Source organism: Pelophylax lessonae (assembly GCF_965119305.1).
Source record: "Pelophylax lessonae genome assembly, chromosome: 7".
Taxonomy (NCBI): Eukaryota; Metazoa; Chordata; class Amphibia; order Anura; family Ranidae; genus Pelophylax; species Pelophylax lessonae.
The window spans coordinates 213,147,159-213,173,143 of record NC_138774.1 but is presented as its reverse complement, the minus strand read 5'-3'; the positions used below and the strand labels follow the sequence as shown (position 1 = coordinate 213,173,143).

The 25,985-nt window shown below is 43.1% G+C and overlaps 1 protein-coding gene across 1 annotated transcript in view; it reads right to left on the bottom strand.

The window, feature by feature from the left end:
- EXD3 (exonuclease 3'-5' domain containing 3) overlaps positions 1–25,985 on the bottom strand; it is a gene marked incomplete at its 5' end in the record, with an annotated part of 420,906 nt that overhangs the window by 30,204 nt on the left and 364,717 nt on the right. The window contains one exon of the mRNA XM_082264217.1: positions 6,852–6,948. Coding sequence (XP_082120343.1) covers positions 6,852–6,948 — 97 coding nt within the window. The remainder of the gene's footprint in view (positions 1–6,851; positions 6,949–25,985) is intronic.

The window sequence follows — 25,985 nt, the reverse complement described above, 5'->3', positions numbered from 1 at the left end:
GATGGTGAGGAAGGCAATAGCACAGTAAGAGTGATTCCCTCAACCTGCTGGTTGAACGAAAAAAAAATTATTATGCAGGCCATACATATGCAATTTTCTTTCCATTAACCATGGGTTGAAGAAAAGAAAATTGCTCGATTCCCCCATCAACACAGTCAGAGTTGATGGGGTAATCCCTCCCGAATCCCCCCCTTTGTGCTCTGCCGACAGTGAACAGGCAAAAAACAAAACCGACCAGCTGGTTGTACTGAAGTCAATCAATGTATTGACTTTAGTACAACCAGTCTTCCCATAGACGGATTTAAATTTGTCGTCAGGTTCCTGCTGAACTGGTCAAATTTAGATCTGTCTTTTGCCAGCTTTAAGCCTAGTAAACATGGGTTGAATGTCGGGCGACATCGGGCGGTTCAATAAAAATCGTCCAACATTTGGCTTGTGTGTATGGAAGCCGGTCCAACAGAAGCTGGCTATTCGGCGGGCTTCTGTCAGACGAGCTTGCTGGAAATCCAGCAGCCAACTGGCTCCTAATCAGTGCTCTCAACCAATGGCTGAGAGTACTGACCAAAGTGTTCTTGCATCGTATTATTAGTACAGCAGCTCCAACCAGAGCTGCCATTTTTTTTTTGTTCAACCCTGTTGAACGAAAAAAAAATAACTCATGGTGTGTACTAGGCTTTACTAAAATAATTGCATTTCCATGTTCTGTGTACTGTGGGAGACCAGATATAGTGAACGCAGGCTCCTGGGTTTAGTAACACTTTAAGTGTCATCAGACTAACTGATAACAGATGCTCAATCTGTCTGACTGGTCTTAGCAGTCATTTAGCAAGACTCCAACACATGTATAAGAAATTGAACTATAAAAAATATGTAACAGCAAACAAGTACAAAGTGACATAAAAAATATAAATATTTTAAGTAGGTTATAATACTAAAGCCTAATGCACATGATGAGAATATCGGACAAATGATCGCTGTTTTTTTTTTTTGCATGCTAGTCTCATATCGAAAATGAAGAGTTTACTCAACGAAAATTCTCGTACGACAGAATACTGTACAACTTCAGGTGTACAGGTGCAGGTTGTGTTTTATGGTGGAGGATAACCCTGAAAATTCACTTCCTGTGAATCATTTATCTGCGTAAGAAAGACAGAAATCTTCATAATTTGGGACAGCTGATATAGATGATCGCATAAAGTGGAACAGGCACCTTCATTTTGCAGATTGTAGAAAAACTATCACCAATGTCTACATGTCCATAGAAAGCTAATGCCGATTGACCACTCGAAAGGATGTCACTATACCAGAACACAAGAGTGGGAGCATAAGGAGACCGAGGAGAGTAACACCAACCAAGATATACATACACAGTGAGACATCCCTATTGTAAGGGGTAGGAAATCTGGTGAGTGAGCTACCAGGTGGCAGACATGGGTGAAGACACCGGGACCACTGTGTGTTTTTGACATATATCTTTATATAGTTCTACCACTCAATGTGCTCCATCGGTGGCACTAAAAGGATTGGAATTTATGGACAGTGCACCTTTTTGACTCACTAGACTTTACCATAATTTTTATCACAATTTATGCATTTTCTGCACAACTTATGAATTTTTTCACCATTGAATGAATTTCTCTATTAATAATTTGTGCTTACCAATTAATTAATTCATATTCACTTAGTGTATTTAGCACTGGCACTTTTTGCGTCTTTGCACCACTAAATATTTGCACATACTGACAGCACAGTTTTTTTGTTTTTTATATATATATATATATATATATATATATATATATATATATATATATATAGGAACAATTAGAGCAGCACCGATAAGCAATTTTCCTTGCATACTTCAGAAGTGATGTATTGTATGGTATTGTAATGTATTGTTTGGTTTCTGAGGCTTGCTCTTACAAATTTTTTTTTGGATGAAAACTGTACTGATTAAACAAAAAACTGTAGGATCTGGTATCGTACCAGAACAATTTTTGTGTTTGTCCCTTTCAGACAAACTGTTGTGATCGGCTCTTGAAAGCCATTTTCGATTGATTAATTATTATTATAATTATCATCCAATCGCTGCAAAAGCTGTATTTTTCCTCCTATTTTCTGATCGTGTGTACTAGGCTTAACTTTAATGGTGAATTTACCAAAAATACAATATTTAATTATATTGCTAATTTTATTCATAGTCAGTACTCTGGGAGATCTTCTTTATCTCGCCAGTCAAACTCCATAGTACACAAATGTTGAATGCAGATCGAAGGTCAAGCCAAGCCTTATTGCAGGTCTTATCTGCCTTTCAGGCTGCACATTAGTGACTCTTGAAGGAAATTGCCTGTTTTCACCTTGGCTGGTGAGAACAGACAGAACAATAAGGAAGTGAAGAGCGGGGAGGAGGAGGTGAGGGGGCATACCGTGGGATGGGAAACTGGAGAGAGAGAGACACTGTGAGGACACACCTTTACTGCAGGCAAATGCCTGGCTTCCTTACACTTATCCAGAGACACGATAAACAGAGAGCAGAGCCAGGCTCCAAACCGCAGAACAGGTGTAATCAAAGGCTGCTCTTTCATTTCACCGCTTGGAGCAACACATAAAAAAAAGAAGAAGAAGAAGAACACTTCCATTCCAAACTGTAGTCTCTGGAAACATCAATGAAAATTAAAGGCCAAAAAAATTAAAGGCTGTCCCCCTTTTTATTGTAAATCGTCGCGTAACCTGTTGGCGCTATATAAATCCTGTATATTATTAAAAAAAAAATAAACTCTACTGATATATATATTTATATATATATATATATTAATATATATCTTTATTTAACATTTTAGATAGTACAAATCATAACTAAAATGAATAAACAATGATAAAAATAGGTAGGAAAAAAAAAAGAGTCATGTATCATTCAGATGGAACTGCTAAAGACGATGAGTTATGGCTGCACTATGAAACATATGGAGGTTCCCTCATGTCCCGGACATTCGGCCCCTGTGAGAATAACCACTCTCCCCTTTGGAAGAGGGCCTCATTAACATTGAGCTCCTTTATAATGGGCATAAGATAAAATAAACAGATTACTAATGACCGTAAACAATGATACAGGTGAACTATAATTCACACAACCAAAAACTTGAGGTTTGAAGTTCACACCTAGTTTGTTTCTTGATTAGATACTACGATTGAAGAGGAAGATTGTAGGAATTTGCTTCGCCAGGTCCACTTGTTTAAATGTGGGGTCAGCTAGGGTCAGCAAAGCAATGTTCAAGCTGGAAAAGACTTGAGATGTTCCTGAGACATGGTCTCTCCATAGTGCCACCAGGTGGAATAGAATTTTCCTCTAGTACCCGTGCAAGTGGCAAGCCATTCCTCCGTCTCCATGATCTCCCTCACTATCTCGATCCACTCCGTTTCACTTGGGATGTGTGAGCTTTTCCAGTGGACCGGTATAAGGAGCTTAGCAGCATTAAGAAGGTGAGGGGGAGCACTTTGTTTATAGCTAGATATAGGTATGGGAGAGATGTGTTTTTCAGTGTTTCAGTGAATCAGGGAGTTCTACACCGAGCCTTTCCGAAACATGTTTACCAACCATGGCCCAAATTGTATTAAAGGGCATTCCCCCAAAATATGAAGTAACGTTCCTCTCTGTCCACACCCCCTCCAGCACAGGTCATAGGTTGAAGGGAAGATTTTAGCTAGAGTCGTAGGCACAGGTACCACCATGACAGCAGCTTATAATTGTTCTCTTATGTCTTGGTCTCTGCCGAACCAGTGTGTGTCAGGCGGTATAGATGATGCAGTTATTCAGTGGTGAGTTCATTCTGCAGGTCATGTTCCCATTCCCTAATGAAGAATGGTTTGGAACTAGGCTTAGTTGCGTCTAACAATTTGTAAAGGACAGAGATCATGTGAGGCAGAGGGTCTTAAGCAGCCCATAAGTGTTCAAACTCTGTGAGAGTAGACCTAATCTTTGACTCATGATGTTGTGAAGTGACAAAGTTGGCAAGCTGGTGATGTCTCAAATCAAATGGAAAGCTACAAAAATGCTCCCTTAGGATAGTGAGTGGGACCATGGTGTGATCTTGCACGAAATGTGCCAAACTGCACTTTTCGTCGATCACCCAGGCTCCAAGAGAGGACAATTGTTTGCCAGGCACGAACCAGGGAAAGCCACATACTGGAGCCAAGGGTGAGGTAGGAGGAGCCAAGGCCATGGACTCATTCAATCTATCTCAAACCTTCAAAGTATGGGTAGTAAGAGGAGACACCCAATCAAAAAAGTCCCCTTCTTTCCTTGGAATTCATGGAGCATTCAACAGATTCCGACCTGCGATTACTTTTTCTAATGACATCCAAAGTTTAGAGGAAGCATAGAATCTCCAGTTAAGGACCCGCTGCAAAGCTATGGCCTGATAATACTGGGAAATTTTGGGTAAACCCAGACCCCCCCCCCCTTTCAATGGGCCTGTTGCACAAACGCCATGGCAAACCTTGGTCTTTTACCTCTCCACACAAACTTTTGAAAAGGCTACGCAGCTCGTTAAAAAAGCGTCTAGGTAGGGGGACAGGAACCATCTGCAGTAGGAACAGTATATGGGACAGTATGATAATTTTAGTGATATTCGTGCGACCAACCCATGTAAAGGTCTCCTTGTCCCAGGATTGTAAGTCTAGGCAGGTTTTCTTAAGGAATAAGTAAAGGAATATAATTATGAGCGTAAAGAGTGTCCAGGCTGTCCGTGAGTTGTACTCCTAAGTATCTCATAGAGGGGGATGCCCAGGTAAAGGGAAAAGTTCCTTTCAAGGCTGAGGCCAGAGTTGGGGGAACAGTAATTGGCAAAATCTCTGACTTGGTGTAATTGATCTGAAAATTGGACACTTGGCTATAAGCCAATAGTTCCTCCATCAGGTTTGACAACAAGATAGTTGGGTCCACAATGTGGAAAAGGACATTGTCTGCATACGCTTACGCTGCACAGAACCCACAGGGACTCCGCTAATGTTTGGATTAGCTTGAACCCTTCGTAGCAAAGGTTCCAAGACCGGAGCAAACAACAGGGGCAATAGTGGACACCCCTGTCTTGTGCCATTCTGGATTGGGAACGGTGAGGATAGCCCCCATTTACCCTGACCTGAGCTGTAGGAGAAAGGTATAGTGCCAAAATCCAATGCATCATATGTGGACCCAGACCCAGCCTCACCAGCACAGCATTGAAAAAAATCCCAGTCCATGCGATCAAACCCCTTCTCAGCGTCAGTGGAAATAATCAAGTAGGGAGGCAGATGATCACGCATGCGGGCCCAACGGATGAGCTGGAGAGCCCTTCTACTGATAATTTTTTTTTTTTTGAAAATCTTTTTTTATTGTTTCAACACACAAACCAACAACAACTAAGTGCATAAGGTTCACCACATGGCATACAGAATCATGAACCAAGTGTGAAGGTCACTCACGCAGGGGCGATAAGCAATAGGTAAACATATCATCGAGTTAGGCATATACAGTCATGGGGCTACAGCATAACTCTACTGAAAATCTGAAGTAGGGAAACGGTCAAGGGAGTGTCAGCAACCAGACCCATCTCACCTTGGATCCCCAGATCCCCCAGCGTGCAAGCAGTCAGCGAGTAAGGCCGAGGTGGAGTCCGATAGCCACCGGGACCAGACCCTGTTGTGCTTCTTAGGGCACCCCCTATGATGATACGTTGCCCGATATAGTGGTATCACCGAATCCACCAGCGCCCTCCATTGCTGAAGCGACTGGGGAGACTGTTGTTTCCAGTGAAGCATGATATTCTTCCTGGCATAAAAGGGAAGGAGACCCATAAGAGTACGGTCCGCCACCCGAGGGAGCAGGTCATCCAGAAGACCTAACAATGCCACCGCAGGCGACGGGTCCACGGAAGTCTGGAGGACGCCATTGACAACAGTAAATACCTGGGACCAGTAAGCCACGAGCACCGGGCAAGTCCAGAAAACGTGTATGAAATCATCCGGGGACTGGCCGCACCGCCAGCACTCCGGGGAGTGCGAGACATGTATCTTGTGTAAACGGTGAGGGGCTTCTACTGATCCCACAGATACTCAGTTGAATTGAGATCTGCAGAATTAGGAGGTCAGGTCAACACCTCAAACTCATTGTTGTGTTCCACAAACCATTTGTGAATCAGTTTTTCAGTGTGGCAGGGCGCATTATCCTGCAACTAAAAGAAACCACTGCTATCAGGGAATGCAGTTTCCATGAAGGTGTGTACTTGGTCAGCAACAATGTTTAGGTAGGTGGTTCGTGTCAGGTAACACTACATGAATGCCAGGACCAAAGGTTGCCCAGCAGAACATCACCCAAAACATCACACTGCCTTCTTCCCATACTGCGCTTTGGTGCCAACACACAACACACAAAAACCCAGCTATCCACATGATGTAAAAGAAAAAACGTGATTTATCAGACCAGGACACCTTCTTCCATTGCTCCGTGGTCCAGTTCTAATGCTCACATGCCCATTGTAGGCACTTTTAACTGAGGACATTGGTCAGCATGAGAACTCTGACCAGTCTGTGGCTACATAGCTTCTTAGGGCACCCCCTATCGTTTGATTTACGATGCTCATTTTTTCTGCTTTTATCACATCAACTTCAGAAACATCATGTCTACTTGCTGACTAATCTATCCCACTGGCTTTCAGATGCCATTGCAACACGAAAGACCAAGATCAGTGTTATACGCATTACCTGTATAAGTGGTCATAAAGTTATGAATGGTCCTGTATATCAAAAATACTTTTTGGAATTTTAAGTAAATGTAAATCTAATAAACAGATTAACACACAACAACATTTTGATCTTACTTTCTTTCCCTTTGGAGTCGTCTAGATGTTCCCGAAGTTTCATTAACCTCATCATTTGTTCTTGGGAGATGTGCATGTACTTGTCACAATTACATACCTGAAAATAAGCAGAAAGCAAAGGTAACCAACAGACCGTGCTAGATGGGAAGGCACAATTCCACCTGCAAACATCCCAGTTTTCTTTCCAAACTGAAGATTTCTGTGCTAAGATCCAGGCTGTAAAATGGACCAAAACCATGCACATAGCATACTGACTAACCAAACTAGTCCCCTCGTACAACAGTAGTGCAATGGATACTGGAAAAGATAGGCTCCAGTAAGCCTAAAGCAAGTCATAATTTCCAGCTAGAGTAACAGAGGACTACTGGCAAGAATCTGAAATTACTTCTATGCAGTCGCTAACTTCCTCAAGAGATAGAGTCATCCAAATAAAACTTCATCAAGTTTACTACACCCAAATTAAATTAATGGCCCTGGGTTTAGCCACTTCCGATAAGGTGCGGTGATAGCTCTTTCATGTCAAATAGCAATGCCAATATATTTTTTTTTAGTTCCGATGACAGGTGGCCAGCCTTTTCGCAGACTCGCTTACAAATTTAGTCCAAAATTATGCTTACTGGGACTCCTAACTACTGGGGTTATTCCAAAAGGTAACTTAATTGTTTCATGCAATAAAGTGCATTCTACTAAGGCCCCTTGCACACTCGGAGTTTAGCCCATTTACATCCCATCCTGGTGTTTTAGTAAACTTGAAAGGCACAGAGGCAGTAAAGCCTTGTACACACTGGTAGCTTTTCTTCGTTCAACCCAGCAGGGCTATCCGATGTTAGTACAGCAATTTCCCCTGCTGTTTGTGTTCTGACAGGGGGACTACCCCCCTGCCAGACCACTCCAATCAGCACTCTCAGCCATTGGCTGAGAGCACTGATCAGCAGACATTTTTCGGTAATGCCCCTTTGACAGATGCCGACTTCTGTTGGAGCGACTCCAGTACACGCCCCGACATTCAGCCTGTGTGTACTAGGCTTAACTAGCCCCGCTGCCTGCAGCCTGTCAAAGCCTAAAGCAGGCTGAAATATCCTGCAGCTTGATGGGGCTGAATGCTGTACCGAGTTGTACTCGCTTTTAGGGTCCTATGCTTTCAGGGACGTATGCCCAGAACACAGCATTCTGGGCATTAGTCCCTAAATGCATAGAGTCCTAAATGGGAGTAGTTTATATGTGTAAATCCAACTTTAAAGAAGCAGTACAAGATCAAAATAATGTGTATAGAGCTGGCCCGTAGAATCGCAGAACTTGAATTGCTCAAGCTTGTGATAGGTTTGATTTAAACCTCAGATTTTTTTCATAACCCATAGTGTAGCTTGTCAAAGATAAGTAATTCTAGCCAGTGGCATGAAGCAGAAGTATGCCGAGACCTGACCTTTACAGCTACAGATCTCTGGATTACAACAGTGTACTCACCATTCAGGGGCCTTACCATCCTTGAGTAGTTGCCTAAAGAGGAATTACTGTGCGGAATTCAATAAACCGGTACGGCAGTTCTCTGTCGGTATGGCCCCATTAAAACAGCCTATGTCTAGTTCAGGAAGGCCTTGTATTAGTTTCGCTAAGTTTTTGGACAGGTGCAGTACATCCGATTTAGGTAGTTCTCTTCACGGGTGACAGATTCTAAAATAATTAGTGCCAGTCTTACTGGCGGTAATTAAGACCAACTCTGAGTTGGTATACAGTGAGACGTCAGTGCTTGGAGGGGGGCATTTTGTGCTGGAAAGCTGCCATGAATAGGACATACAGGGCTTCCAGGTTGATATGAACGTATCAGGCATCAGCATCATAGCAATTGAGGACTCATCCCTGGCCCAATTCAGCAGTTAGCTTGGAGGTTTCCTGGCTGGCAGCTGAAAGTAAACAAAGGGGCAGGATGCATTGATGTCTTTACCAAATTATTTTGTCTACTTTTTTTACGTCACCAGCATCCCTTCCTCTTTGACTACTCTCAGCTGTCGGCCATCAGCTGCATGGGGCTGGGAATGAGTAATCCTTAGCTTTGATGCTCCTAGCTAACAGAAACTGTATATGCACTGGGGACGGAGTGTCTTTGGTATGGACCCTGCAGCCCCAGTGCTGCCCCCCTTTCATACAACTGACAGGTACATGAATCTGTACATGAATCTGTCATCCACACCGAACGTTCCAGAGGAGTGGCAGAATTCTAAGGAGTACCTATGACACTCTTTATGATTTCCACTGGTTGTCTTTTAAATGTTTTTCATATAAACTTGTAAAAGAGATCATCTTAAGTAATTTTATTATGTATGATTGTTTTAAGACCCATATAGTGTACAAATATATATGTGCATGGGGTCAGCCATATCTACCCCACACATATACAGGCTCTGCTTCCTGTAGTAATGCTACACAATGGTTGTGCCTTGATGGTCCTCCATCTCACTGCAAGCAAGGCAGACAAGGACTGTCTGACAGACCATAATAGACTCCTTCAGGCGTTTAATGACTGGTATCGGTAACCAGAGAAAATGGGATCTTTGCTTAGGTTTTAGATTGCACAGGAGAGTTTAGAAGATGTGGGCTACTCACAGCAAAAGACTATTATTTCTTTTTACTAGAAATATATATTTTCTTGTATGTGCCATACCGATTCATATGAAGTATGAATTTTAAAAGGCCTACTTTAAAAAATAAAGGCCACATATGCAACAGGTAAAAAAAAAAAAAAATATGAAAAAAGTTAGCTTGGACTTTTACTGTGTTTGGATGGTGTCATGCTGTCTCATTGGCCTATTGGTACAGAAATGGCTTCCTGGCGATGTATTACGGATATAAAAAGCGTGAGAAGTGGAAATGAGAGGTGGCCCTACGGACATGTATCCAGCTCGATAAGGAACAAAAAGACTCAGGAAGAAAAACCGGTTCTTCAGCACAAGGTACACAAGAGGGAGGAAGGATAGCAAGGCAGGGGGTGCGCTGGGGGACTGAGCTGCGTAAACTTCTCATTAGCAATACCAAGGACAGGAAAGAGAACTTTGGCCCCGTCTGCAGAAGATTAAATGCTTAGGAATAATGACCATATCTGTAGATATAATTCCAGGTGTGACATTTCAGGCCTGTGCTGGCCAATGGATCATGGATACTTATAGGGGGAGTGGAAGTACGCGATGACCAGAAAAGGGGATTTGTAGCTTTGAGGATTTTCTCTCACACACCTCATTAAAAAAATATTTAATTTGTTGGTTAGAGCAGGACTTCAGATCTAAAACATGGCTGCTTTATAAGCAACACTACAATTAAAAATACATGAGAAAATATAGTAACAAGCTCAAATAATGTCAGACTTTTGTAGTTAAGCCATTTATTAGAAGAGGGGGTCTTATAAGATCACGGGGCTAAAATCCCACCATCACTCAGTTACTGGATTACATGTTCTTTTTCTGTTATCTATACGTATTCTACTAGTTATAAGCTTCTGGTAAGGTTAGACATATAATTTTTTTTTTAATTATAATTTAATGCAGTGCAAAACTCCTCTGTATACCAGTAGCTGGCCTATACTGATGTATATATGGAGGATACTACTACTGAAGACCTGTCCCTGCAAATGCTAGTTCCCTGGATATAAGGTAAAAGAAAAGTGTTTTTTACAGCAACCAATCGGGTAACAGCCTTCTTTACCTGAACCAGAAAAAACGTTGGTATCTGACTGGTTGGTATGGGCAACAGAAGCACTATGGAGCAATTCTCACCATGAAACGGTTAATAGTGCAGGCATAGTATTAACAACATTACTCCCTCTTACCTATGAGCAGTGTCACAGCAAGGACAGGGGACACCTTGACAGTAAGCAAACAAGGCGCTCGCTACGGTGAACGCCCTGCAAGCAGAGTGAAAATGGGCCAAGTAGTTTCAAATAGTAAAAACTTGTTGGTTGCTTTATATATCCTCTGAAGCCCCACATTGCATGGTAATCGTACCCTTTTACTCCTGGTTCTGCTTTCTGTAGCCCAATATATTCTCATAGTATTACTGGAACTCAAAATTACAGTTCCCGATCTCCAACTTCACAGTCTCACTGGAACCTTACATAATTATTCTAGAAGTCTGCAATTTACAGCTTCTAGATCTTCCACACCAAGTTCCCTACAGAACACATAATTATACTGCGGCTTTTGTTTTATAATTTTACTACAACTGTAAATCATTCATCTAGATCAGGCATGTCGAGTGGTGTATTTTGGGCAGCATGCTACTACTTTGAGTCCTTTGGTGGATTATAGTGTTGATCCAGCTAAAAGCTTTTTCTTTATGTGCAGTGGTCACTTTTTATCTTTTCGACCAGTTTTGATTTTCAGGCTCCATGTACACGGGACGTTGTAAATGGCCGTTTAGGAGCAGTTGGGCGTTTTTTTTCAGAAGCCCCTGAACCCACCTACATGTTATCTTATCTGTCCATGTACACAGGATCGTTTACAGTCATTTGCAGGCAGTTGAGTTCAGGGACGTTTTTTGGAAAGCAATTATTTGCATTCGAACGTGTGTTTCCCGGCGTTTCAAATGCAAAAACGCGACCGAATGCGGCCAAACGCGATGACTAAATGCGATTTTTCCATTTTAAAGGGGAATGATTTTTTTGACCTCTAGGAACGGTTCTAAACGTAAACGCGGGTGCAAACGCGACCTAACGGATGTTTTAAACGTCCTAAAAATTCCAGCATTCAGAGGGACTTTTAACAACGAAGCCTTATGAAGCCTTAATATTGAATGAATAGTAAAATTTATGTCAGGTTTTCACTTCAATCTGTGACCCCCAAATGCAGAGATCTTCCCTCACTTTAGGTACTGTGATGCCCACTAAAGACTTTAGGGGAGCGATGGTCACATGGACAGAAAAATTCAACAAAGAAAAAGGGGGAAGCAGGAAGTCGCCCCCTCCCCAGAAAAAAAAAAAACAACCCATCATTTTGATACTATATAAAGTTTAATAACACATGGAAAATTACTGGAGACACAAACCCTAAGGGCTGACTTAGACAGTCACTAGTCTCTACTAGCCCTCTAAAAAGCCCGACATTGCTACCTCCTGAATACCTGTTTGGGGGAATTTTGAATGGGAATACAACACCGCTACCATAAGCGCTTGGCTCCTAGTTGGGGCATGGCCACATGCACTTGAATAGGTGTAAAAGTTACAAATTTTGGCAGGCAGTACCTCCACCAAAAGCAATAGCTGGTATAATTTTCACCACTCTGCAACAGTGATGAGGTGTACAAATATGGCCGCTGTCTCAACTGCCGCTTGCCTAACAAAGCCTTGTAGACATGGGCTTCAGGTTTTTAAAAAAAATGTGCACAGCAACCTTTCTTGAGATTTATTTTTAAAGCTTTCTTTATGTACATTAGAGGGCCAGCAGTGGTCACTTTTTATCTTTTTGGCCAGTTTCAATTTATATGCAAGGCCATTGTAGGGAACATCATGCTTTCCAAAACGTCACTAGAACATAATCATTCTAAATACCACACTGATTTATCAAACTGCAATGGCAGTTTAGGAGTGCTGAAATGACAAATAATAATATTACCTGAGTGGCCACGTTAACGTGCTTGGGTGCTGTTGCAGCATGAGGGCTTTCCCACTGCACGCCAGGGTGGGCGCTTTGTGTAGTGACAGTGTGTACTAGGCACTTAAATTCAGTTTGTTATAGCACCCAACAATTTATCATAGGTGCTATAGTTCCTGTATAGCCCCAGCTGTGACATCATCATTAGGAGTGGAAAAAGAAATGGAACCTACAAGGAGGTAAGTCCCCCTTTTTTTAAGCCCACTGACTCTAATATAAGGGGGTGGAGAGGGGGAAGGGGATTTTATTAGCCCTCTATGCTCCAACGACGGGGCATTTATTGTTCCTAATGACCATCAATGCAGGGGCATTTATTACTCCCACTAACCACTAAAACTGGGGCATTTATAAGTTCTAATAACCATCGATGTAGGGTCATTTATAACTGCAATAATGCTGGGGCATTTATGACTCCCCTGACATACTGTAGGAGCATTTATTACTCCAAAAGACTACTGACACAGGTGCACTACTCCCACTGACGGAAGGGACATTTTCTACTTCGACTTTCCATCCACGAAGCAGCATTTACTACTCAAACTGATCACTGTCACAGGGGCAATTATCACTCGCAGTGATTACTGATGCAGGCGCATGTTTTTTTTCCACTCAACACAGATGCAGGGACACATAATTATCCCACTGGTGCAGGGGCATTTATTACTAGCACTGATCGCCCATGTAACAGCTTTTTTTACTTCCACTGATCACTGACACAGGCATTTAGAATTCCCACTGATCACCATTGTAGGGACATTTATTACTTCTGCTGACCATCAATGAAGGGGCATTTATTACTTCCGCTGACCACCAACGTAGGGGCATTTACTACTTCCGCTGACCACCAACTTGGGGCATTTATTACTTCCGCTGACCAACAACGTAGGGGCATTTATTACTTCCGCTGACCACAAATGTAGGGGCATTTATTACTTCCACTGACCATCAATGTAGTGGTGTTAATTACTTCCGCTGACCACCAATGTAGGAGCATTTATTACTTCCGCTGACCACCAATGTAGGAGCATTTATTACTTCCGCTGACCACCAATTTAGGGGCGTTTATTACTTCCGCTGACCACCAATGTAGGGGAGTTTATTACTTCCGCTGACCACCAATGTAGGAGCATTTATTACTTTCGCTGACCACCAATTTAGGGGCATTTATTACTTCCATTGACCACCACGTAGGGGCATTTATTACTTCCGCTGACCACCAATGTAGGAGCATTTATTACTTCTACTGACCACTGCCAAAAGGAAACAAATTACTCCCACTGATCACTGGCACATTTTTACTCCCACTGACCACCAATGCATGTTTACTCCCACAAACCTTTGATGCTGGGGAGTTTTTGCCTAAAACGTCTAGGGACCCCTGTTTTAAAGTTGAAAAAAAATTACTGCAACCTCAGTTCTGTGTTATTTTGTATTATGACTTGTTCTAGAACCCCTATTTGGAACAGAGAAGAATCTATATCCCAGTCAACCTGTTTTTGGCTCTGACAAAGTATGGATCTGGAAAATCCCAGCATGTAATCTGTCAATGGGCAAACATTATAAAGTTGTTTATTTGGATTTGACGCGAGGTCCCCAGGAAATAGGTTTATTATTCCCTTCCTCTCTGTCTCTCTGGCTCCATTTCACGCTGGGGGATAATACAGAGCAGACTACACATTAATCTGCTGGGACAACAAGACTCTGCTCGGGAGTTGCTCTTTCCCTCCGATGGGAATGAGTTAACAGGGGGGAAGGGGTAGAGGAAAGTCCCTGCTATGTGCTACTGTATTTTTGGCAGCCAACAAACAAACAAAAGAGACTTGGAAGCTGATAGAGGTTCCCAGGGAATAGGTGTTAAGTGCTCCCTGTCTCTTCTCCCCCTGACAGTCTCTGGGGTGTGAGAAATACAACTTCATTACACTTCATTAAGAAGTGGCTGTCCCTCGGAATCTTCTCAGACTGGCTAGTTCCACAGGCAATAAAACAGATCTTTCATATGCAAACAGATGCCTGTCATGAGAGATATGCGACGGCTACCACTGCTGACCTCTGACTCAAAAAAATGCTAAATGCCTGGCTGCAACATTGATGCTTTTTGCTGACCTGGAGCAGGTAGAGAAAAAAGAACAAGCTTGTTCCAGGTGTGGCTCAGAAATACTGAAGCCAAAGACAACCGTGAATCTAGGATTTTCACAAAGTGGTCAGCAATACCAACCCCCATGCTTCAAAAAAAAAAAAAATGGCAAGTTGTGCTTAAAGTGATTGTAAAAGATCACCTTGTAAAACAACCAATTCTGTTTAAAACAGAAATGAAAGACAAAACATTTGTGTATAGATAGAAAAAAAACATTCTAAATACCCTTTTTCATAAGTGATCAATTGCATAAAAATCTATGTGTCAATGTATACATAGGCTTTTAACAGAGTTTAGGAGCTGCTGTAGTTAGGGCAGCTTCAACCTCGTTCTCCTGAACGCAGAAGAATCACGTTGAGGATAGGAATGATTTGACCACTGGTCGCTTCACTGCGTGTTTCTGCTGTAAATGTAGGCAGGATGTACATGAGGTCTTAAGCCTAGTACACACGCAACGATTATTGCACGACTTTTGTCCAGAGTTGTATTTTGTTGGTTGGAATGTGCCTAGACTGCACACGAATTTTCTCGCCCGATAAAATTCAACTTCAGAAATGATGTCATGTGTTGGTTTGCTTTCTTTGTGTTCTTTCTTCTCTGAGCATGCCCAGACTTGCTCATTAGATTTTTCCCTGTCGAAATCTGTACTGACTGCACGAAAATCGGCCGTGTTTTGACGGCGGACAAAAATTTTATAGCCAGCACACCAGATTTTTTTCGGCCGAAAAGTCGGAGTCGGTTGTCGGAAGCATCATACTAACCAGCCGAAAATCGGCAGATTGGTCGTCGGAAGAAAATTCCCTGCCGAAATTCGACGCGTGTGTACGAGGCTTTAGTGTGGTCAGTATTTTCTTAGGAAAGCAGGGAGACTGGCAGGAACACCAGAGATCTCACACAAAGTAAGCAATACAAAGAGAACAGGATACTTTCTCATACAAATACATGGTACAGCAAGCACCGATCAGCAATATGAAATGTTGGGTTTACAAATTCTTTAACTGTCTTTAGTAAAAAAACTATTAGGGCTGCATGGAAGAATTATTTGTTAAGATGAGTTTTGGAAAAAGGGAACCAGCTATTTGTATTTCTTAGGAATTTTGCTAAAAGTCTCTATGACCCTACCACCTTAAGGCTAAACTCTAGGCTGGTTGTGCTATAAACCTAGTAAGCTTGGCTATGGTGGAGTGGGAAGGTGCTGGTTTATCTCTGGGAAACAAAGGTGACTGCATACTGTTCATAAATCTGTAAGAATGATGTTTTCTACTTCAGATAGTTTGGCAATTGTCATCTGCTGACACCATGAATACAAAATGGTCAACAGACCTGGCTGAAAACATACATGCTCATTTTGAGTCTATGGCTAGACTGACCGTGTCTTATTCCTGTATTTTTCAAACTAATATCCCCGATACTAAAATTATAATTGATTGTAAAAAAATACCAAGTTTTGATTAAACATACTGTATGGAGTACCAAGTTTCAGGTGCAAGATACTTATGTGACAGCTACAGTAGGCCTGCATGTCAGGGACTGTCTCCTGCAGAGTTTGGTTGCAAAATGCGGTTTGGCCTTCTCGGATATTTAAAAGTAGACCAATTGGTGTAAAAAAGGCGAAAAGCATAAAAAAATCAATTTACCAAAAAAAAAAAAAAAAATTGCATTAATATATGCCCTTTTTATTCAGGTAAAGTATACATAACTGGACACTAATATAATTAGCACTGACTGATTTTCGAGATACAGCCAACTTTTAGTGACCACCTACCATCATTTACCAAGCTGATGCTCCTGTCTTTGTTTGAAAGCTGCTTGTAAGTCAACCATAATCATAGAAATATTACTTATCATAGCAGCTCACCCTGAAGAACTATTCACATCACCCCTATCATATTAGCCCAGTTCTAATGAACTATCGTCAACTCCCCTATAATAGTAGCCCAGCCCTATTAAACTATCCTCATATCCCCTATCCTTGTAGCCCAGTCCTATTGAACTATTCTCAACTTCTCGATAATAGTAGCAGAGGTCCTAATGAACTATCCTCAACACCCCTATCATAGTAGCCCAGTCCTAATGAACTATCCTTAACTTCCCTATCATAGTAGCCCAGCCTTAATGAACTATCCTTAACTCTTCTATCATAATAGCCCAGTACTATAACCTATCCTCAACACCCCTAGCAAACACATTTTCACCCCTCTTTCTTCCAGGTTTGAAAATACCAGGCAGAATTTTGTAGTTTAATCTTCATAAGAAGCTCTCAAAGCAAGTTCCCCTATAGAACACTTTTCTTCTCTGTAATATTACTACCAACACTTAATTAGTAAAAATTAGCCAGTTGGTGACAAACCGTGTCATGTTGTAGCAGTTGGCCATTATGGCGGCCCAGCATCCTTTGGCCCATATGGCTAGCATACTGTAGCTAAATTGTTGGTGAGAATGGACAGGTGTAGCAGTAGAAAGATCCGGCAGAAGTGTGTAATTGGCATCAGTGTACTAATGTGTAGTGGACAAGCTGGGGAAAGGAGATCGGAGGTCAGTGGGAAAAGCCAAATGTACTCGAAACAATAGCAGACATTTGCCTGTTGGAGACTTGTGAAATGTCTTTGAAATATCATTAATAGACATTCACTAGGACGCCATTACTACTTTGAGAGCCATTTGCTGGTTTAGCACAGACATGCCAAACATCAGCTTTTGATGGCCAAATGTCACCCTTTGGTCTAAGGATTTCTTTGTCTAAATAAATGTTACCATATTGGCCATTTGTAGTAAGTTTCTCCAGCTGTAAAAAGAAACCAAGTTTGGAATCTGCATATGGAGCTTCAAATTTCAGGCTCGAGATTCTTAGGCAGCAGCCAAAACATAGACCTGGTCTGGGTGAATTTGGATTCGGTGAGGACTACGTGCAGAAACAGGGGTCTTGCATTTGCTGTCTGGATGCAAAATCTTACTTGGTCTTCACAGAGATGTAATAACATTTGACACAACAATTAATAACAAACCCAGGTCTACAAAAATGGTGAAAAGAAGATCGGTAAAAATACCCCCTTAGATATAAAAAAAAAAAAAAAAAAAAAGAATACCAGCCAGTACAAAGATTTACAAACCCAAGCCAGACAGCAGAACCACACTGGGGATATTAGATTTACCTGTGGATAAGCAATATAACCTTGCCTCCTGCCTGCCCCCAGCCTGGGATTTGACAGTAAGGCTCCATGTACACGGGACGTTAGAAAAAACGTCCTGCAAAGCTATTTCTGACGCCGGGAAAAAGCAGCTGTTAAACGTGCTTTCAGTAGCTTTTTCCATTTGCATTATTGCACGTTTGGCCACGTTGCTTTTAGCAGCGTTTTTCTGTCTCCATTCAAAATCAATGGTTCCCTATGGAACTGCACTGTGAGAATCTTGAGGGGGAACTCCACGCCAAAAATGGGAAAAAAACTGCGTGGGGGTCCCCCCCAAGTTCCAAACCAGGCCCTCCGGGTCCGGTATGGAATTTGAGGGTAGCCCCACGCCGAAAAAACGGCGTGGGGGTCCCCCCCCAAAATCCATACCATACCCTTATCCGAGCATGCAGCCCGGCAGGCCAGGAAAGGGGAGGGGACGAGCGAGCGGCCCCACCCCCCCTGGACCACACCAGGCCACATGCCCTCAACATGGGGGGGGTGTTGGTGCTTTGGGGCAGGGGGAGCTCTGCACCCCCACCTCAAAGCACCTTGCCCCCATGTTGATGAGGACAAGGGCCTCATCCCCACAACCCTGGCCGGTGGTTGTGGGGGTCTGCGGGCAGGGGGCTCATCGGAATCTGGAAGCCCCCTTTAACAAGGGGGCCCCCCAGATCCCGGACCCCCTCCCTATGTGAATGGGTATGGGGTACACTGTACCCCTACTCATTCACCACATAAAAGGCAGTGTATGGAAATAACGACAGGAGACGTTTTGGAAAGTTTATTAAAAATCTTCATCCGACTCTTCGGGGTCTTCTCCTCTCCGGGGTCTTCTGCTCTTTTGCTGTCCGCTCTTCTTGTCTTCTCTCCGGGGTCTTCTGCTGTCCGCTCTTCTTGTGTTCTTCTCTCCGGGGTCTTCTGCTCTTTTGCTGTCCCCTCTTCTGCTGTCCTCTCTTCTTTTCTTCTCCTCTCGGGTCTTCTGTTCTACCCTCAAAATTCCATACCGGACCCGAAGGGCCTGGTTTGGAACTTGGGGGGGACCCCCACGCAGTTTTTTTTCCCCATTTTTGGCGTGGAGTTCCCCCTCGAGAATTTCACAGTCCAGGTCGCGCCGCAAGTCGGATCCGACCTGCGGTGCGACCTCCATTCAAATCAATAGGCTCCCATAGGGAACCATTGATTTTGAATGGAAGAAAAAAAATGTATAACGTGGCTGAACGTAGGTTCATCACGTTCAGTCACGTTCGGCCGCGTTTCTGCGTTTGAAACGCCGGGAAACACACGTTCGAACGCAAATAATTGCGTTCTAAAAAAAGTCCCTGAACGCAACTGCCTGCAAATGACTGTAAACGACCATGTATACAAGGACAGATAAGATAACATGGAGCTGTGTTCAGGGGCTTCTGAAAAAAACGCCCAACTGCTCCTAAACGGCCATTTCCAGCGTCCCGTGTACATGGACCCTAAATGAGCAGCAGAATACTCATAATCCATCTCCTAGTCAACACATATCTATGTAGCAAACCTGGTTGGCTTCTGCCACCGCTGCTGTACAGGAGATTAAAAAAGACTAACAAGAGACTGAGGAGTCAATCTAAAGTTACTTACACAAGGCTGTTTTTTTCTCAAAAAACATTTCATGATTTTTTTTTTTTTTTTTTTATAAAAATGTAACTGAATTATCTGGTATAAATTTAAATCTGCTTATAGAGTAGCTTAAAAAAAAACACGATTGGAAATATACATTTAAATGTTTGTCGCATTAAATCACAGCACTGATATAAGTACACCCACAAATAGAGGGGGGTAATAATAAATGCCCCAGTGTCAAGGGGTACCTGAGGTCAGGTGACCTACAAAAGAGGGGACTCTGTGTACAATGTCTTCCATAAAGGGATAGACCCTTTACTAAAGATGAGAAATACAGCAATGGATCACTGCAGAACAGGAAAGCATAAATGAAACAATATAGACACAAGAATTTGATTTTGCATTTATATCATCAATTATTATATAAATTATCATCTGCTATAACCCCTTATGCTGGCCAAAAACAAAAGACATTTTTCACCCACATGTCAAAGATTAACTCAAACGAACGAGAGATAAGGGACTGTTAAAATCCGAATGATGCTTTAAAATGCAAATGATCCCGATTAACGGCCAGTTCTCCTGCCAAAGTTTATTATGAGCCAGACTTGCACATTTAAAGCAAACTTGTCAAAGGGGACTGTGTGCATTGCCATTGCTGGCCTTCTTTTAAAAATGCTAATCGCCAGGCTGTTTCTGGCTTCAGTTCCTCTGAGTCATGACAAGCATGTAGCAAAGAAAAAGAAAAAGAGAATTCCCCAAAGAATGTGTGGCATCCATGTGTGTAGCATTTTTGGGAGGAGTTCACGATGGCAGCCTTTATGTATATTGTAATTCCCATTAAAGAAATTCACATTTTTTTTGCTCTGGTGACCATTGTCGCTTGTACAGAAAATGATGGGAAATTTTAGCATTGTACAGTTGTCACCATAACACAGAGTAAAATGAAGTCATCCAATGGGGACACCTGTTTTAGTGACAAGAGTAGAATGCTGAAAACTTTGTGAAAAAGTTCACTTATTTTTACATGGGAAGTAAAAACCATGCCAACTGGGCTAAAAAACTGGGCTAAAAAACAAAAGTTCTAAACCTTCACTGCACCATTTAAAACAAAAAAATATATATTGGTTAAAGTTTTACTTTAAAGCAGAGTTCCGGCCTCAAAATCGATAAAATCGATTTTGGGCCATCCGCTTGCTGAGGGCAACCTGAAAAAGAAATGGATACTGGCGATTTTTTTTTTGGACACTTACCTTATTAAAGAAGAAAACATACTCACCTTCCTTCCACTTCCTCCCTCTGCGGGCACGGCCCGAGCCGTCACGTCCGGTTTGCGACGATTCCTGGGAGCTGAATGTCATCGATCCCAGGAATCAATGCGCCTGCACCGGCCCCGCTTGTCAGTTCCGATGCAGGTGCGGCATTCCCTGCTAAACAGCTTCTGGGCATGCCGCGCCTGCACCGGAAGTGACGAGTGGGGCCGGTGCAGTGCATTGTGGGACTCCGACGTCACGGAAGAGGGCACGAAGAGGGACGCTGCAGCTTCAGCTGCCCACACCTGAGATGGCAGCGCTGGAGAAGAAATTTTCAAGGTAAGCATTTCTTCTTACAGGTAAGTGCGACCTGGGACAGTTCAGAGGCTATCCATTATGGAATGTACTAGCCCTGACTGTCCCGGGGGTATTTTTAGCTCAAATTGACCCCCCGAGGCCGGAACTCCGCTTTAAACGAGATGTGCAGCCAAAGCCTATGGATCGCAGCACTGCAGTTCGTTCTGCACTGCTGTGACCCGTTTTCACCAGAGAGTGGGCTGAAGTCCGCTCTCTGCTGACGTCACAGTAGTCAGTCCAGGCACCGCGTCATCATGACCACGGAGTCCGGATCCGCCAAGTGCCTGGAATGACACCCGACTCAGCCTCTCAGCGAGCCGCTGAGGGCCTGCGCCCGCCGCTCCCCGCCCCTCCACAGCTTAGCGCTCCAGTGAGCCAGGAGGGGGGAGAGTGGAGACTGACAAGCAGCAGCTCTCTGTTCGGGAGCTGTTAGAACCAAGCGATCGAACACCGCCAAGCAGGGAGCTGCTGCCTGTCAGTCACTGCCAGTCAGTGCAGAGGCACCGGGGGACAGATGCAGCATTGGACCAAAGCTGCATCTACCTATGTAAGAATAAATGTGCGATAACCCCAAACTTCTCTTAATTATATTTAAAGCCAAAGCTATAATTATTATTATTTGGATATAGTAGGGGAGAAAAACGCTTTTTTTGTCATCTTTGGGGAAATTTATTTCCTGCCCTGTAGATACAACAGGGAGTGAAAGGAAATTACTCCAAAGTGAGGGCAATCCCCTCTGAGACAGATGCCACTGGAACAAATGCCGCCATTAGAAGATTTCTCATTTTATTCCAGTTGACACAATAGTGTGTCAGTCTCTCACTACCAAACCTTAAAGTGGTTCTAAATGCTGAAGGTTTTTTTACCCTAATGCATTGTGAGCATGAAGGTAAAAAACCTTTTGTGTGCAGTAACCCCTCCAATACTTACCTGAGCTCCTTCTTGATCCAGCGATGTGCACGAGAGCATCGGGTCTCCGGGGACTCCCCCTCCTCATTGGCTAAGACAGCAGCCGGAGCCATTGGCTCCTCTGCTCTCAATCACAGCCAGTGAGCCAATGAAGAGAGAGAGGGGGCGGAGCATAGTGGTGGCTCCATGTTTGAATGGACATGCAGAGCAGCTGCTCGGGATCGCGCCTGCTTGGGTGCACCCATTGCAAGCTGCTTGCTCTGAGGGCACTCGACAGGTGGGAGGGGTCAGGAGAATCAGAGGGGGACCCAAGAAGAGGAGGATCAGGGCTGCCCTGTGCAAAACCACTGCACAGAGCAGGTAAGTATGACATGTTTGTTATTAAAAAAAAAAAAAAAAAAAAAAACTAAAGCGACACTAAGGTATCTTAAAACCTCAATTTTTAGGCAAGAACCGCATTTACAAGCATAAATAAACATGACCACATCAACATATTCACTATACTGGCATAAAAGCTTTTATGCCGATACAGTGAATCTGCTGATGTGCACGTTTGTTTATGCTTTTAAGTTTGGTTCTTGCCTAATAAATGGTGTTTTAAGATTCCTACACTATGAGAAGTATTTATCTTTCGATCTTTGCATGACTATACCTGCCTGCTTTGCATCTGCCATACATCTTAAGAGTAGTGCTGGTCAACAGAGTCTGGATATACAGGTAGAGTTGCCATTGCGGTTGATCAATTTGAGCGTTTTCTGAATGAGGACTGGTTCACACTGCCGCGACTTTGAAGCCGACCTCCCAGTGCGATTTTGGCATGACTTGCATACAACTTCTTTAACAGAAGTCAATGCAAGTCGTGCCGAGGGTGCACCAAAAGTTGCGCAGGAACCTTTTTCTAAGTGGGAGCAACTCAAAGCGCTCCTATTAGAACAGTGCCATTGCAATTTATGGGGCGCGATTTGTGCTCTCAGTCGGAGTCGGAGCGCATGTCGCAGCAGTCTGAACCAGGCCAAAGGCGGTTGGTGCACTGTGGTGTTGGGACACTAGTAACTGCAGAGGAGAGGGGGACGATTGTGAAGCATCCTCCTCTTTAAAGGAGAGTAGCACATTATCTCACTGTGGACTATTCTTTATTGAATATTTTCTCACTTGATTGAGTTGATTTACTTCACATTATTTAATAGTGATTATTTTATTTCATTCACTTTTGATAGCCAGAACCTTTATTTATTTGCATTGCCTGTTTTGAATGTTGGTTTCTATTCCTTTTTTTTTTTTTACGTATACACATTAGCACAACACTTATTACATACTGTTACTTATTAGAGAGGATATCCTCCTTCGTATTTGCTGCTCACAAAAAATATTTGTTTAGCACATTTGCGTGGTTTCCACCATTTAAGTAATAGAGACTGAACGTAACTGGTGGCTATGATGTGTGGGTCAGTGACCCTTACACTCAACAACTAAGAGAAGCAACAGTAATCCTGCGGTGGAGGGCCCCTTTTAATTGAGGATGCGGCTATGGCAGTGACCACCCCGGAGCAGCCTTTGCATGCAGTATTACTGTAAGTGAAGTATAGGATTTTGCTTTTTTCGAGAAACATACTTACCTAGGTGGATGTAGCATTGGTCTGGTGCTGCATTTGTCCCCCGTCACCTCCAAGACTGAGAACCGAGCTATCAAACACTGCCGATCGCTTGGTTTCCAGAGCTCCCCAAATAGAGCTGGTGATGGTCAGCATACTCTACCCCCGCCCCCCATGCTCCCTGGAGTGCTGGGCAATGAGGGGGGGGGGGGTGACCAGGTAAGGCTCTCAGCAACTTGCTGAGAGCCTGAGGCAGGTGTTGGTTTAGACATGTGGGCACAATCTCTGCTGCCAGCTGTTGTATTTAAGCCACAATGACATCCACCTCTACTTGAATTTCCAAACAGTGACTGCATCAGATCGGATGCAGTCACTGTTTGGCCAACAATTTTGTACTCTGTGCCTTTGATTTTTAATTTGAAGTTTGTCAAGCTAGGGGGTGCCAGCAAGGCCACTTATGGCTCAAATTTGAAATTGGAACCATTTATGAATGGTCAGTCTAAGGGCTGCTTAAGCTGGTAATAGATAGTTCAAATCTCAGACGGTTCAGCAGGATCGATCAATTGGTACCACCAACCTGCTAGATTGTACTTGCGATTATTGCTGGCGGCTGTTATAGCCACTAGCAATAATTGCTGTGTTTTCCCAGAAGAGATGGCTTCCCCCGCTAGCAGAACACGTCTTGGTGGGAGGAATTCCCGTCAACACTATCTGGGGAATCAAGCAAATTTCATTCCTGCAACCCATTAGAAATTGAAATCTCCTTTAAATGAAACAGAATGACATGTCCTGTTTACGGCATACCTGATGTCATCATTGAGATGAAAATACCGCTGTGCTGAATTACTCTTTTGCCTAACGTGGATTCCAGGTGCAGGAAAATTAAAAAAAAAGAAAAAAACTTGAGAGAGTGTCAGAAAAAAATGATGATCTGCTGGGGTTGGAGGTTTATTACGGCTCCTAGAAAAGTCGCAGGATCACAGTGACTCCATCTCCGCACTTAATTCCATAAGTGAAGATGAATTAGGTGAGAGGCTGAATTATTTTCTTAAATTAAAGGAAACAGTGACCTTAATTCTATCATAAACACCCCATAGCAGTATGGAAAGCCAAGATGTGAGCCAAGCCTCGGTCGGCGCACGCTCTGGCATTCCAGGATCTGCTGGAAATGAGATGCACATGGGCCGGCTGGGAGAGCAGACACTCCTTAGAGACAAACATGGATTTACACTTGATGCATGCTCTGTCTGTACAGGATACAAGTGCACAGCCCCAGGCTCAACATTGTGCTGCACTCTGTTTGCTCTCAGCTAGCCTGACATTTGCACATTCCTAAAGGGACACATTAACACCTTCAAGGGATGCTCTGGTGAGCTTTCTGTGTGCGCACAGTTCTGAGTCGATAAAAGGAATTTTTTTTATTCAACACTTATGTTTTTCCACCCCTGCTGTTCATATTTAACAATCATACTGCACATGCAGATTCGTATATTCCTCCTCAAGTGGATGTGGACCAAACGGTAACAATCAAAGCCATGATAAATGACTGCTGAGATCAGATCAGTCAGGACATGAAGCTAGACCACTGATTTCTTATGCCTCGTTTCCACTGAGCGGTACGGTTCGATACAGTTCAGTACGGTTCGGTACGGTACACCTTGATCAGGCTTGCGTTTCCAATGCCAACAGTACCTAAGCTCAACAGTACCTCAACAGTATTGCTCCACCCTATTGGTACGGTACTAATGTGCTTGGTACCCCAACAAAATGGTACCAAAAAAGTGGTACGGTACGATTCGGAATTAGGGTACCATTTACAACTTTTGACAAAGGAAACAGCAAAAATTGCGTACTGTACTGAACCGAACCGTATGAAACAGATCTTCTGATAGCAGTAATCCAACAAAGGTTCCAAACCTTCACCATTCTATCCATATTTGAAAAATATCTTTGGCTGGACACGCTTTTTGGCTTTTCTGGTTTTGATAAATAAAAGATAAAAAATAATATGCAGACATCTTAAATGTCAAAACTCCTATGCCCAAAGATTTTTAGATGCCCATAACAGATGCTCCCTCAACGCCTTCCCACTGTCATACTATTTCCTTTGCACAACTCCAATTCCAAAAAAGTTGGGTGCTGTCTAATATCTACATAAAAACAGAATGCAATGATTTGGAAATTTCATAAATCCATATTTTAATTACATGTCACTGACCTGTTGCCAGTTAAACTAATAAGATCTTCCAGCTCTTCCTTGTAAAGCCTAGCACACACTATCAGTTCAACAACGCTGGGTTGAACGGTAAAAAATACGATTTTTGTAAGCTCTTAACGTAAAATCTTTTTCTCTGATGTCCGTCGACAGACGCAGCCTCATCTTCATGAGTGGGTTTATGCTCCTCCCATCAGGAGTAGTCTAGGCAGTAAAATTTGAATACACACACCCAGGGGTCTGTCCCTCTAGGCATAAACCCCCACTGCACAATCCAG